Raw genomic sequence first — 14,428 nt, 5'->3', positions numbered from 1 at the left:
ACCCTTGTGCCTTAAAGAAAACCTGGCTGCGATTAGAATGCCCATTCCCTTCAATTTGACCTCCCTGGCACGTGACTGCCCCCTCCCCAATAACGGTTTGACCCCACCCCTGCACCCTAACCCCTCCTCCCCTCCAGCACACTGCTTCCTCCCTGCCAGTGCTTTTCTGTTTTTCCATATGACACTTCATAAAACCACTGCCAATCTCCCAGGACAGCATTTTAACAATCCTATTAATCTGTTGGAGGACAGATTGCAGGAACGTTATGATGCCTTCTAAACCCCTTTTAACACTGGTACATGGCGGCATGATGACAGCTGTCTGAGCTTCCAGTAGCACTCAGACATTTGTGGGAAGCTGATTAGTTTCCATTGGAAGTTGCGACATTGACCATCAGATGCTGCATCATGGCTGATTCCTCAAGTATACTCATGGAAGTGGCCATTTTGGAAAGGAGCGGCTCCAGGTTCTGCATAAAGGCCTGAACCATATTCGTGCTGGGCTCCTCCATGCTATTTGTCATTGGGAGCTGATTTTCTGGTAGGTTTTCCAGTTTACCAAACATTTGGGTTTGTGCACTGATCAGCTTTTTCCTTTAGCCCATCAAAATCCCTATCCGAGTGCGCTGCAGTGGAACCAGTGTATGACCTCAACCTGGCACCTACACTTCCCCTCTGCCTTGGCTCCTGTGCACTTGTGTGTAACATTTCAATCAATCCTCTAAAGTACATCATTGTCATGGTTGGTGGCTGTAACTGTGCGATTGAGATTGATCTTCAGTTTCCTCCACTGACTGGGCAGCATCCAGTTTGTGAAAATGCAGTGAGAGGAGGAAGTAAGAGGTGCATGTTTCCACCATCTGGTGCTTGTGAGTCATGGAGATATGGATGAGAGAAGGAGGATGAGATATGCAGATAACTTCATCAACGATCGCTTCAACACCACCAGTGCCTCAGTGATGCCTCATCCTACGATGACCGGCACTGTCTCCTGTAGGGATAAAAATGCAGTTAGTTACTACTGTCTCTCTTTTTAATCTTTCATGGATTTTGAGTGTCCCTAGCAAGGTCCATCCCGCATTGTCTTTGAGAATGTGGTGGTGAGCTGCCTTATTGAGAAGCAGATATCGGCATACGCAGAGTTAGGGATAGAGTTCCAGAATTTTGATACAGGGACAGAAAGGAATTGCCGATATAATTCCAAGTCAGGATGTGTGTGGCTGCAGGAGATGGTGTTCCCTGTGCCTGATCCTTATCCTTCTAGCTGGTAGAGATCATGGCCGGGATTCTCCGAGCCCCTGTGCCGCAAATGCGCTCGGTGCAGGGGCGGAGAATGGGGCACGGTTCTCCAGCAACCGGAGAATCGGCACCAGCCACGCACGCGTGGTTGACGCGGTGCCAGTCGGGGGCCATTGAAAGACGCTCCCGCAGCGATTCTCCTTGGTCGACCGGCCAAGTTCCCGCCGAGTTCCGCAGGCATGGTTCCCGTATGATTTCACCTGGCGGGAGCTCGGCGTTGCGGCTGCAGTGGCCATCCTGGTGGGTGGACGGGGGGATCAGACTCCAGTGGGGGGGCCTCCACGATAGCCAGGCCCGCGATCGGGGGCTACCGATCTGCGGGCAGGCGCATGTGATTCGGGGGGGGGAGCTATCTTCTTCCGCGCCGGCCTGCGATGTGGCTCCGCCATGTTGCGCGGGGGTCGGCATGAAAACGGCCACCGCGCTCCTGTGCGGATCCGCGGCCGGAAGTGTAAGACCCCCTATTGGCAGCAGGAGCTGCGGGGCCCATGCCGTGGCCCTGCTAGCCCCCATGACACCGGAGAATCACTCCGGACTTTTTGAAAAAAGTCTGGAGTGATTTGCGCTCGTTTTCCGTCGGGCGTGTGGACATAGCTCCATCTACGGAGACTCCCACCCCATGGGTTTGGAAGGTGCTGTCAAAGGAGTCTTGGTGAGTTGCTGCAGTGCATCATGGGTCAAATGGCCTCCTTCTGCACTGTAGGGATTCTATTTTTGCATGATTTGATGAATATTTAAGTTTGTTGATGGGGTGCCAATCAAGCGGGCTGCTTTGCCCCGAATGGTGTTGAGCTTCTTGAGTGTTGCTGAAGCTGCACTCACCCAAGCAAGTGGGGAGTATTCCATTACACTCCTAATTTGTATCTCGTAGCCCATATTTCAGGCAAGTGCTTCCACATTGTAAAATATCATTGGCAGCAATTACCCTATATATGTCTCCTTAATATTGATGTCATATTAAGTGCTGCACATGGGACTTGTTGCCAGATGTCAATATGGTGAAAGGCTAGATAAAATCTCACTTTTACGTTAATCTGCTTGGAGAAGTTTGACAAATGTACTGATTATTCACTCTGTGCGCCCACACCTTTACTAATTTCCAAACTGTGTCATACCTCAGATACTGTGAGAAGCACGTCACATTGGCCTTTGAGCTACTCCAATAAAAATCGGTTTTAATAAATGTTTAAACACTTATCTAAATAATTGGCAGAATCAATAGTTTATTGCAAACCACTCTTGAAATCCACCAAGCCTCTTTGTCAATATGTTATTAGCAGCATTCTCACTTCATTCTGTTTTTCACATTCAATTTCCAAACAGCATTTTTATAATTATATTACTGAGCGTAAATCTTTGTATTTTGTCGATCCTTTCTGACATAAAAAGGAAGGGTGGGCTGCAAAATTAAACTGAAACTCCCAATTCCCTTACGTATATGGTCAATGTGGTTTATTTTTTAAAAGATTATTTCTAAACTCCTGACAGTGTGTGGTCAAGTTAAACAGCAGCAGACTTTTGTGGGTTTAAACAAATCGGATTATGTATTCACACACTCACCCCAAAAGATCTAAACGCCACATCAGTCACACTGCACACTTTAAAAAGATAGAATTAAAAAAGATAGTGCACTTCTACAAGTGTCATACCAAAAGAATACATAACAGTTAATATGCCTCTCCGAGTCCAGTGGAGAGGGAAACATTTCCTACTCCTAGGGCTGAATAATATGCAGAGAGGGGGGGGGAGTATGGGTGTGAAACAGCTCATTCCACTCCCCTCTCCCCATGCCCTAGCCCCCCCATCAAAGCAAAATTGGTACGGAGCAGTTTGCCTATAGCCCTAACATACTGCAGGGCAACTAAACAAGGGCTAACTGGGACTTCTGCCCCTCACTGGGGAAGGAAGTCTTGCCCTCTGGAGCTGCTGGCCAATCCAATTGACTGGCAACTCGATCAATCCCGACAGTGCTAAGAGTGTGTTAAACAGCAAACGTTTTATCGCTTGGCCAGTGAATTATTAGTGCCAATTGGCATAATAACATGTCTAATTGAACCTGGATTACTTATTTGAATATGGTGGGTGGGCTGCCAATCTTGGTCCCTGTCCATGTGATATTATCATAACTATCAGCATTGCAAGGGTTAATGTAGTGTTGAGAGTAAGCACCAAGGCCAGAATCAAACCGAGATCCCTGGTGCTGTGAGGCAGCAGTGCTAGCCACCGTGCCACCATGGTGGTCCTTCCAGGGGTCATTGTTAATGAACAGGTTGTCCAAGTACATTGCACAGTTGGCTAACCCAGCCGCTGCCCAGTTTTTCAATCCCGTAATGGTTGTAGGGGCATTCCTTTTTCTTTCAATTTAGTGTACCCAATTATTTTTTTCCAATTAAGGGGCAATTTATCGTGGCCAATCCACCTACCCTGCACATCTTTTTGGGTTGTGGGGGTGAAACCCACGCAAACACGGGGAGAACGTGCAAACTCCACACAGACAGTGAGCCGTGGTCGGGATTCGAACCTGGGTCCTCAGCGCCGTGAGGCAGCAATGCAAACCACTGTGCCACCGTGCTGCCCGTAGGGGCATTCCTAAGGCCGAAGGGCATGTCTGTACATTGATATAGGCCATCTGTGGTGATAACACCGAGATTTTCTCGCTCTGGGGGTCATGGGGACTTGGCAGTACCCTTTCAAAAGGTTAATTTTTCAGAGGTATGCTGTGACCCACCTTATCTACGCAATCCTTGAATCAAGGGCTTGGGTATGAATCAGTTTTGGTCACTGCATCTACCAGCTGATAGTCAATGGAAAGCTCTTTCGATCTGTCCCAGAGCAGTACAATGGGGTTGCTCCAGCTGCACAGGCCAGGCAAGATCATATCATTGTCGAGCATGTACATGATTTCTTGTCTGACCTGAGTCAGCTTGTTGGGGCTCAGCAGTAAGTTTGTTTTATCGGACCACATCCATGTCATGGCCTGTTACTGGGGTATGTCCCGATCGGTCCCTACAGATTCTTTTACATTTCCTGGGCAGCGTTGCTATTTCTCTCCCCTGTTCTTCTGACAGATGGGTAATTGAGCATTTTGGTTTTCCAGCATTTCTGTGTTTTTCAATCTAACAGTCGAGGGTTCGTTGGGAATCCTTGAGTCTTTATTCCTCATCTGACTCTCCCTGTCTGTCCTTTGCTCTTCCTACCCTCTGGCAAACACTTACTGGTTGGCTATAGCTCTAGGCTTCAATATTTCTTTGGCATATTTAAGGTGGTACAACCTTTATTGCTTTGGTCGGGGATGTGGATCAAATAAGTTACCTCACTGATCCTTTAGGCCACCCAATTTGAGCCGCTAAATTTGGCTCTGAAAGGATCATTTGACAGTGGCAACAGCAAGAGGTCTCTTGACTGGAGGAGAGCTGGGGGTTTCAGTGTGTCTGTCTGTCTCTTCATGATTTTCTGAGCTTTAAAATGTTCCTTGGTTACAGCAAGGAGACATACTCCAGCATTAAGGTACACCCCATGACCTCCCCCCCCCCCCCCAGAACAACCATCTCAACAGTTCACCAGTGGAAGCTTCCATGTGAGCACTGTCCATGTTTAAAGTTATGAATATGATATGCCTTTGACTGGCCATGTTTCTGAATGTACTTGAGGTTTGTGCACCTTTGTGTAACAGCAGCAGCCTTTTTCAATCTTTTATGCAAGTGGCCTTTTTTCCACATGAACCTAGATGGTGAATGCTAGTAGATTATTCATCTGTGGGACTTTTGACACTGAGCCTAACTTTGTTTTTGAGCGATTTACATGCACTAATACTTCACTTTCCAAAAGAGATGACTGCACAGTGATTGTTTTGCATCAGTAAACAAGTGGTGAAGGATAGAACTGGAACCACTCTTTGCAACCTGTTCTAGGCATTTATGTACAGAGGTACAGAGGAACATAGGATTTAGGAGCAGATGTAGGCAATTCAGCCCTTCGAGCCCTATTCAATCAGATCATGGCTGACCTCTTCCTGGTCTCAAATTCACCTCACCACCTGTTGTCTATATCCCTTTAGCCCGTTTTTAAACTCAGAAATATATCTATCACCTTCTTGAAACCATTTAATTACTCATATTCCACTGCACTATGGGGCAGTGAGTTCACCACCCTCTGCGAGAAGTAGTTCCTCCTCATCTCAGTTCTAAATCTACTGCCTCTCAACCTATATCTGTGACCTCTTGTTCTAGATTGCCCCACAAGGGGGAACATTTGGTCTACATTTATTTTATCAATCCCTTTTAGCATTATATATACCTCGATTAGATCCCCTCTCATTCTTCTAAACTCCAGCGAGTATAAGCCCAAACGGTTTAATCTCTCCTCATACGTTAACCCTTTCATCCCCGGAATCAATCTGGTGAACCTCAAATGCACCTCCTCACTCCAAAACAAAAAAACAGTTTCAGTCTGTTCCTATTTATAGGGGCACAAGTGAATCCCCATCTTGGTGACAGTCAGCGAACTCAGGTATCAAATCTGGGACTCCCCTGGTTAGATGCTGAATAAACTGTCCAAAACAGCACTTGGGATTGTGGCGCAAAGGTAGTGCGTCTGACTCCTGGGGCGAAATTCTCCCCCAACGGCGGGATGTCCGCCGACTGGCGCCAAAGCCGGCGCCAATCAGACGGGCATCGCGCCGGCCCAAAGGTGCGGAATGCTCCGCATCTTTGGTGGCCTAGCCCCAACATTGAGGGGCTAGGCCGACGCCGGAGGGATTTCCGCCCCGCCAGCTGGCGGAAATGGCGTTTGTTTCCCCGCCAGCTGGCGCGGAAATGCGGCGCATGCGCGGGAGCGTCAGCGGCCGCTGTCAGTTTCCCGCGCATGCGCAGCGGGGAGAGTCTCTTCCGTCTCCGCCATGGTGGAGGCCGTGGCGGAGGCGGAAGGGAAAGAGTGCCCCCACGGCACAGGCCCGCCCGCGGATCGGTGGGCGCCGATCGCGGGCCAGGCCACCGTGGGGACACCCCCCGGGGTCAGATCGCCCCGCGCCCCCCCCAGGACCCCGGAGCCCGCCCACGCTGCCTGGTCCCGCCGGTAAATACCAGGTTTGATTTACGCCGGCGGGACAGGCAATTTCTGGGCGGGACTTCGGCCCATCCGGGCCGGAGAATCCAGCGGGGGGTCCCGCCAACCGGCGCGGCCGGATTCCCGCCCCTGCCCAATCTCCGGTACCGGAGACTTCGGCGGGGGCGGGATTCACGGCGGCCAACGGCCATTCTCCGACCCGGCGGGGGGTCGGAGAATGACGCCCCAGATCAGAAGGTTGCATGTTCAAATCACGTCAGGCTCACGGAGTCTTTCTACAGCTGGTTCCAGGAATTTCTCTCTGTGTGGGAATGATCTCAAAATGACTCCGTTCAAAAGCGCGACGCAAATAAACTGTCTAAAAAATGCTTTTTGACAGCCGGGGATTAGAAAATCAGTCCCAGTGTGCCAGTTAATATATGTAGATTGTAAAGGTTATACAGGGTAATGTGTTAGCACCTTCAGGTGGCAATTGAAACAAACTGCATTCATACTAAATTTCTATCTCCAATATGTCACAGATTTCCAAATCGAGTCCTCACCTCCAAAGGCTGGTTGAAGGCTGTCGAGAGAAGAGGTTCACCCATAGATCATGCCAGAAAGTCTTCTGTCAGCCATGGGAAAGGTGCATTAAAGGGACGTGTGAGTGCAAGCTGCCGTATCAGTGTCCAAAGATAGTGAATGAAGTCTGCTCAAGCAGGAAGAAACAATATCGGTCATACTGCCAGCTGAAGAGTATTGAATGTATTCGACACTTGGAACACTTCTCTCACTTTGGGAAGTGCTCATTGGGTGAGAATGTAAATATTATTGGAACGGAGGCTTGAATTCTATGGTCCCTCCTGTCGAAGGGATTGTCCAGTCCCACCGAAGTCAATAGAGTTTTGAACGACTCGCCACATAATAATAATAATAATCTTTATTGTCACAAGTAGGCTTACACTGCAATGAAGTTACTGTGAAAAGTCCCTAGTCGCCACATTCCGGCACCTGTTCAGGTACACAGAGGGAGAATTCAGAAATTCCAAATGACCTAATAGCACATCTTTCGGGACTTGTGGGAGGAAACTGGAGCACCCGGAGGAAACCCACGCAGCACAGGGAGAACATGCAGACTCCGCACAGACAGTGACCCAAGCCGGGAATCGAACCAGGGATCCTGGCGCTGTGAAGCCACAATGCTAACCACTGAGGTACCATGCTGCCCTACATTTCCAGCTCCTCCCCTGTCAATTCCACCCAATGTGTTTTCTACTTATCACCATTTGGAGAGATTCTGGCTGGTTCAGGCAAGGGGGAAGGGGAGCGGCAGTCGTTCCCATTGCGTTTCATTTATTGGACCTGATTTTGGTTCCTGTTCTCAGGAGGCAGCACGGTAGCACAAGTGGCCAGCACTGTTGCTTCACAGCGGCAGGGTCCCAGGTTCGCTACCCCACTGGGTCACTGTGTGTGCGGAGTCTGCACATTCTCCCCGTGTCTGCGTGGGTTTCCTCTGGGTGCTCCGGTTTCCTCCCACAGTCCAAAGACGTGCTTGTTAGGTGGATTAGCCATGCTAAATTGTCCTTAGTGTCCATAAAGGTTAGGAGGGGTTATTGGGTTACGGGGATAGGGTGAAAGTGAGAGCTTAAGTGGGTCGGTGCAGACCCGATGGGCCAAATGGCCTCCTTCTGCACTGTATGTTCCATGTTCCATGAGGTTAGGAAGTAGCACTGTAAAAGGTATAGCGTGACTTTTACTGGCTTCCTTAAAATAGGTGGCCTATTTCCTCAGTAGCCTATGAAAATCATCAAAAGGACCCAAGGCCATAGGTTTGGACACCAATACAGCCTAATAAGCCAAGCCACTGCAGGCTGCTCCAAAACTCCTGCCGGTTAGCTCCTGTAACAATTCTTCGTGTGACCAAGGGAAGTACGAGTGTGTTTGTTACCTACACCACAAAAAATAATCCCGCTTGCTCCCTGTTCCCCCCCCTATCTGACACGGTTGTCTGCCGCCGCCCCCTCAAACTAAATTCTGCTTTTCAGGAGAGCGAGTGGACTTCGCAATCTCTCCCAATTGGTGAACTGCCTGTCCACATTTCCCAAACTCATGGGAAGCTCACTGGAAATATTGAAAGTCAATTAGGATTGCAATCTCTCCAGTATTGTTTCCAGAAACTTAAGGAATCGATGCTTCATTTCCTCAAAATTCCAGCAGGAGAAAAAAGAATCACCGGGACATTAAAAAAATTGTGAGTTTTATTGAAGTTTTTGTGATTACTTTATCAGTTGTGCAAACCTTGGGGCTAGAGGTACAAGATGTATTTTCCTGAGGGTGGGGTTGGGAGGCCACGTGATGAAAACCCTAGGATGCACACAACCAGAGATGGTCGAAAGCTTGACTGTGAAAATTCATTGGGCTCCTCACCAATGACATCTGGTGGGCAGAAGACATACTACACTGATATCCTATGCACCCAAACATTTGCCCAATTACGTTTCCAGACTTGTAGACAAAGGCGGACTTATACGTTTGTGGGCCCCACACTCTCTCTCTTTGCAAGGGCCCCAATGACGTCAAGCTACCTCCTCAATGACGTCGAGCCGGCAATAATTTTTGGGAAAGCTGTGATACCAGTGGGTGGAAAGGCAAGCCGAGTATCATAAAAGACACCACAATCGATCAGAGAGATCAATGACAGGCACCATTATAGGCAAGGGGCGGGATTCTCCATTGCCCGACCACGAAATCGGGAATGGAGATCGGGCGGAGAATGGCTCCCGACGCCAAAATCTTGGCAGGCGCCGGTTTGATGCCGGGTTGTGATGCTCCAGCCCCCCCAAATTGGCGTAATCGAGACGTGCACCATGCGCAGCTGCAACCCCGTTTGAATATCATTATTGGGCCCACCTGCGATGCTCCGCCTCTGATGGGCCGAGTTCCCAATGGTGTGGGCCACGTGTGGTCTCGGCAGGCGTGAGCCTCGCGTGGCGGCTGGGGAGAAAGAGAGGGGGCGTACAGACCGTGTCCAGCAGCGCCATACTCCACAGAGAGACGTGCTGTTGGCCGGGGTGGGCTTCTGCCGAGGCTGGTGGGAGTAGTGGTGGGTGGCAAGGAGGTGGGTCGTGGGGTTGGGGTGGACGGGTACGCGGTCCAGCACAACCGGTAGCATCTTTTCCGGCACGATTGGTGCGTATGTGGGGGGTGTAGGCGTATGCACAGCTGCAGCTTGTCAGCCCTGCGCGTGTCCAGCATGGAACCGGCGATTCTCCCACTGTTTTTTGCAGGTTCCACAGGTGTTTCACGCGGCGCTGGTGCTAGCGGAATCAGTGCGGGAGTGGCACCGATTGTTCCATCGTGAAACACCACGGATCCTCCGTTGGCATCAGCACTTAGATGCAGGAACGGAGAATCCAGCCCAGTAAATTCAACATGGAAAAACAATAAGGAGAAAGAATATGTTGGTTGGTTGCTGCCCAGCCCTCTCACTCACAGCCCTGCCTGGCTGGCCTCTGGTCAAGTCATCCCGCTCCTGCTGGCCATTGTTCCCTGAGACACGACACCGGCATCTGCCTGGCCTTCTCCGCACCTCCCAACTGCTGCCCTGCTCGCCTCTCTCAGATAGTCAGGCCTCGAGCTTTGACAACCACGTGTGCTCCTGGCTGGCTGCTGCCGGCTATCTGGCCCAGTGGCCTCTGTCCTTTTTGGATAGTTGCCCTCCTCAGACCTCACCTGGCAGTCACAAGTCACCCTTCTCCTCTCCTCAATAGCCACCTGGTTGTGCCCCTGCCTCACCTCGGTGCAGGCTTTCCAGGCTCGTCGGTGGCCTCACATTTGCCTCAGGCTGCCTGCCAGAAACCTGGTTGCTGATTTGCACCTTTACTCGATGAAAGCTCAGAAACTTCACACCAATTCAGGAGATCCGTGTCTGAACTGCTCGAAGTCTCCACCACCTTTCAACATCTAGTAAACAGTTTGCCCGCTCGAAAAGAAAGTCCATCAAGCAGAGCCTGAAGGTGTTCTGTATTGCCTGCTGATAGGTTCATTGAGCCTAGAGCTACCAAGGCTCTGATTGGTGTTCCCACCATAACACACCCCTCCGTATGGGCTCCCTCAATAGCCAGGTCCCTGCACTGCAGTGCTCTGTGGTTCATTGAAAGTCCGTCTCTGGTTGTAGATGTTCGGTGCTTAAGGGAGTTACAGCCAAAATCTGATCCTGACCTAGTCTGATGGGCATATCATAGAATCATAGAATTTACAGTGCAGAAAGAGTCCATTCGGCCCATCAGGTCTGCACTGGCTCTTGGAAAGAGCACCCTACTTAAACCCATAGCTCCACCCTATCCCCATAATTCAGGAACCCCACTCAACCTTTTTGACACTGAGGGGCGATTTATCATGGCCAATCCACCTAACCTGCACATCTTTGGACTGTGGGAGGAACCCGGAGCACCCGGAGTAAACCCACGCACACACGGGGAGAATGTGTAGACTCCGCACAGACAGTGACCCAAGCCGGGAATAGAACCCGGGTTCCTGGTGCTGTGAATAAACAGTGCTAACCACTGTGCTACCATGTCGCCCCCATGAATGCACATTTCAACTGGGGTCACTAATATGAAGGATGGGACCCCAGGGTGATTTGATTCCCTTTCTCTGACCCACTGATGCTGCGATCATGAGATTAGAATAGATAGGTGCTTGAAGGCTCGCACAGATGCCATGGGCCAAAGGGCCTCTTTCTGTGCTGTAAGACTATGATGCTGCAATCCATTTACAGCAACCCAGCAATACATATTTGTTCAACACAAACCAAGAAGTCAACCCCGGCTCAGTTTCAAATGACGAAATGGACTGTCTCCCATCTTAGGCATGGAAGGGTAAGGACTCTGCTGCATCAATATTATTGATGCGACCATCAATTCACTCAAGGACTCGTGTCGAAGTAAAACAGTGGTTTTAATTAACTATCAACTTTGCCTGCCTGCGACTGGTACATACTGAGGACAGTCCCACAGGCCAGCTACTCTTATACTCCTTCAAAGGGGCGGAGCCATGGGCTGAGCCCGTGCATGCTCCAACATCCTCCAACATCTCCCCCTGTGGGTGAAACCATACAATGGCCCACAGATAAAACCCACAGGGTTAATAACATAGAACATAACTGGTGAACTAACTGTATTTACATTCACCACAATTATTGGCATCAACTAGATGCAACAGGGCATCCTGTGGCCCAAGGAGACCCGGAAAACATCTGATATAAGATTGAGGTGGCCCATTATCGATCACAGCTGCCTAACACAGATCCCGGCTCTCTAATATGGAAATGAGGGCTCAATGCCAACTCTAGTTGCGCTCACAGAAATGTGGGGCGGGATTCTCCCCTGCCCGGCGGGGTGGGGGGGTCCCGGCGTGATGGAGTGGTGGGAACTCCGGCGTCAGGCCGCCCCAAAGGTGCGGAAGTCTCTGCACCTTTAGGGGCCAAACCCTCACCTTGAGGGGCTAGGCCCCCGCCGGAGTGGTTTCCACTCCACCGGCTGGTGGGAAAGGCCTTTGGCGCCATGCCAGCCGGTGCCGAAAGGTCTTCACCGGGCGACGCGGGTCCGCACATGCGCGGGAGCGTCAGCGGCTGCTGACGTCATCCCCGTGCATGCGCAGGGGGTCTCTTTCACCTCCGCCATAGTGAAGATCATGGCGAAGGCGGAAGAAAAAGAGTGCCCCCACGGCACAGGCCCGCCCGCGGATCGGTGGGCCCCGTCCGCGAGCCAGGCCACCGTGGGGGCACCCCTCGGGGCCAGATCGCCCCGCGCCCCCCCCTAGGACCCCGGAGCCCGCCCGCGCCGTCTGCTCCCGCCGGTCAAAAGGTGATTTAATCCACGATGGCGGGACAAGCATTCCAGCAGCGGGACTTCGGCCCATCGCGGGCCGGAGAATCGGCGGGGGTGGGCCTGCCGACTGGCGCGGCGCGATTCCCATCCCCGCCGAATCTCTGGTGGCGGAGACTTCGGGACACGGCGGGGGCAGGATTCACGCCAGCCCCCGGCGATTCTCCGACCCGGCGGGGGGGTCGGAGAATCCCGTCCCAGATTACAATGGCCGAGGCAGCGGCCAACTAAAGGCCAGGGGCGAAATTCTCCCCCAACGGCGGGATGCCCGCCGACTGGCGCCAAAGCCGGCGCCAATCAGACGGGCATCGCGCCGGCAAAAAGGTGCGGAAGTCTCCGCATCTTTGGCGGCCTAGCCCCAACATTGAGGGGCTAGGCCGACGCCGGAGGGATTTCCGCCCCGCCAGCTGGCGGAAATGGCGTTTGTTGCCCCGCCAGCTGGCGCGGAAATGCGGCGCATGCGCGGGAGCGTCAGCGGCCGCTGTCAGTTTCCCCACGCATGCGCGGGAGCGTCAGCGGCCGCCGAAAGTTTCCCGCGCATGCGCAGTGGGGAGAGTCTCTTCCGCCTCCGCCATGGTGGAGGCCGTAGCGGAGGCGGAAGGGAAAGAGTGCCCCCACGGCACAGGCCCGCCCGCGGATCGGTGGGCCCCGATCGCGGGCCAGGCCACCGTGGGGGCACCCCCCGGGGTCAGATCGCCCCGCGCCCCCCCCCCAGGACCCCGGAGCCCGCCCACGCTGCCTGGTCCCGTCGGTAAATACTAGGTTTGATTTACGTCGGCGGGACAGGCAATTCCTGGGCGGGACTTCGGCCCATCCGGGCCGGAGAATCCAGCGGGGGGTCCCGCCAACCGGCGCGGCTGGATTCCCGCCCCCGCCCAATCTCCGGGAGCGGAGACTTCGGCGGGGGCGGGGGCAGGATTCACGGCGGCCGACGGCCATTCTCCGACCCGGCGGGGGGTCGGAGAATGACGCCCCAGGTTCAAATAATGTTTCAATGAAGTTACTATTTAAAAAAAAGGTTTAAATGTAAACAAAATCTTCCTGCAGGTCCAGGAGAAGCAAAAGTGATTCCCAAACTTCACAGCCACCAGAACTGACCAACCTCCTGCTACCCCCCTCAGGCTCCGACCTCTGGCATTTAGCTTCAGGCTGCTGCAGCTGAGGCAAGCAGTCTGACAATTTGAGTTTATCAATTGTACGAGCACCAATGTTGCACCATTGCAACACTTTCTGGTTCCGACATCAGCCACTCGATGCTCTATCTGAGTGAGAACTCGAATGTACCATTAACCTGGGTTAAGGCCTCAGAGTTAAAAGGTCACTCTCTAACCCACTGAATCAATCTCAGCAATGTATCTGTGAACATATATATTGAATCTACCTTTTTTTTTAATTTTAGGAAAAGCTGCTGTTTCTTTGTCACCTGCGAACTCATCACAAGGATTTGTTTTGTTCAGTTTCAATCAAACATTGCAAGGATTGCCTATACGGGTGAATGAGAAAGAGTGGACAATGCACGAGGCGAATGTCGTCTGCAGACAGCTTAACTTTCACTTGTGAGAACTTACCTTTCACTTTCTATATTGAAACGATTCAAGTCAATGCTTGCAAGTGTGTATTGCATTTTTCTTTAAAGATATTTGATCCGTTGCTGACCATCTCATTCTGTTTTGCCAGAGGAGCAGAGAAAATTTTAGATACTGTAAGGGCCAGAAATCTGAAGGCTGCCATGTTTGTGAACTGGTCTAATAGCACGCGCTGTAGAGGGTCCGAGACAAGAATATCAGAATGTTTCCTCCTCACGGACATTGCAAACGCCCGGAAATCGGACAGCTATGAAAAATTTGCTGCGGTTAAATGTTATGATTATCCTACAGGTTTTTAAAATTTTCTGTCATTACGTTGGGCTTCATTTTTAGAAGATACAAGGGGGTGGGTGGCTGTGGGCCGTGTATCTCCATATGGCTGGTGTGTGGATTATCACTTGGCTGGAGTGTAGGGAGCACACTTTGGGTTCAGATTGTTGCTTCTCTCATGTTCCATCTGCTGATTTAAGCAAAGGGAAAACCAAATGATTTCCGTCATTGATGTGTGATCTCCGCCGTCTCCATTCTGTAACCCTCCCTATGAAATGTTTAACCGTCCTGACTGAAAACTGCCTCAGAGAGTTAGGGAAACCAGACCAAACAATTATCCCA

At 51.4% G+C, this 14,428-nt stretch overlaps 1 protein-coding gene across 1 annotated transcript in view; it reads left to right on the top strand.

Annotated features, from left to right (window-relative positions):
- Nucleotides 1–14,428, top strand: part of cfi (complement factor I) — a 136,095-nt gene that overhangs the window by 75,347 nt on the left and 46,320 nt on the right. Inside the window, exons 4-6 of the mRNA XM_072496000.1 lie at nucleotides 6,885–7,155; nucleotides 13,630–13,786; nucleotides 13,908–14,107. Of these exons, the coding sequence (XP_072352101.1) occupies nucleotides 6,885–7,155; nucleotides 13,630–13,786; nucleotides 13,908–14,107 (628 nt within the window). The remainder of the gene's footprint in view (nucleotides 1–6,884; nucleotides 7,156–13,629; nucleotides 13,787–13,907; nucleotides 14,108–14,428) is intronic.

Source organism: Scyliorhinus torazame, chromosome 3, assembly GCF_047496885.1.
Source record: "Scyliorhinus torazame isolate Kashiwa2021f chromosome 3, sScyTor2.1, whole genome shotgun sequence".
Classification (NCBI taxonomy): domain Eukaryota; kingdom Metazoa; phylum Chordata; class Chondrichthyes; order Carcharhiniformes; family Scyliorhinidae; genus Scyliorhinus; species Scyliorhinus torazame.
The sequence above is the reverse complement of the archived record's forward strand: the minus strand, read 5'-3'. Positions and strand labels throughout refer to the sequence as shown.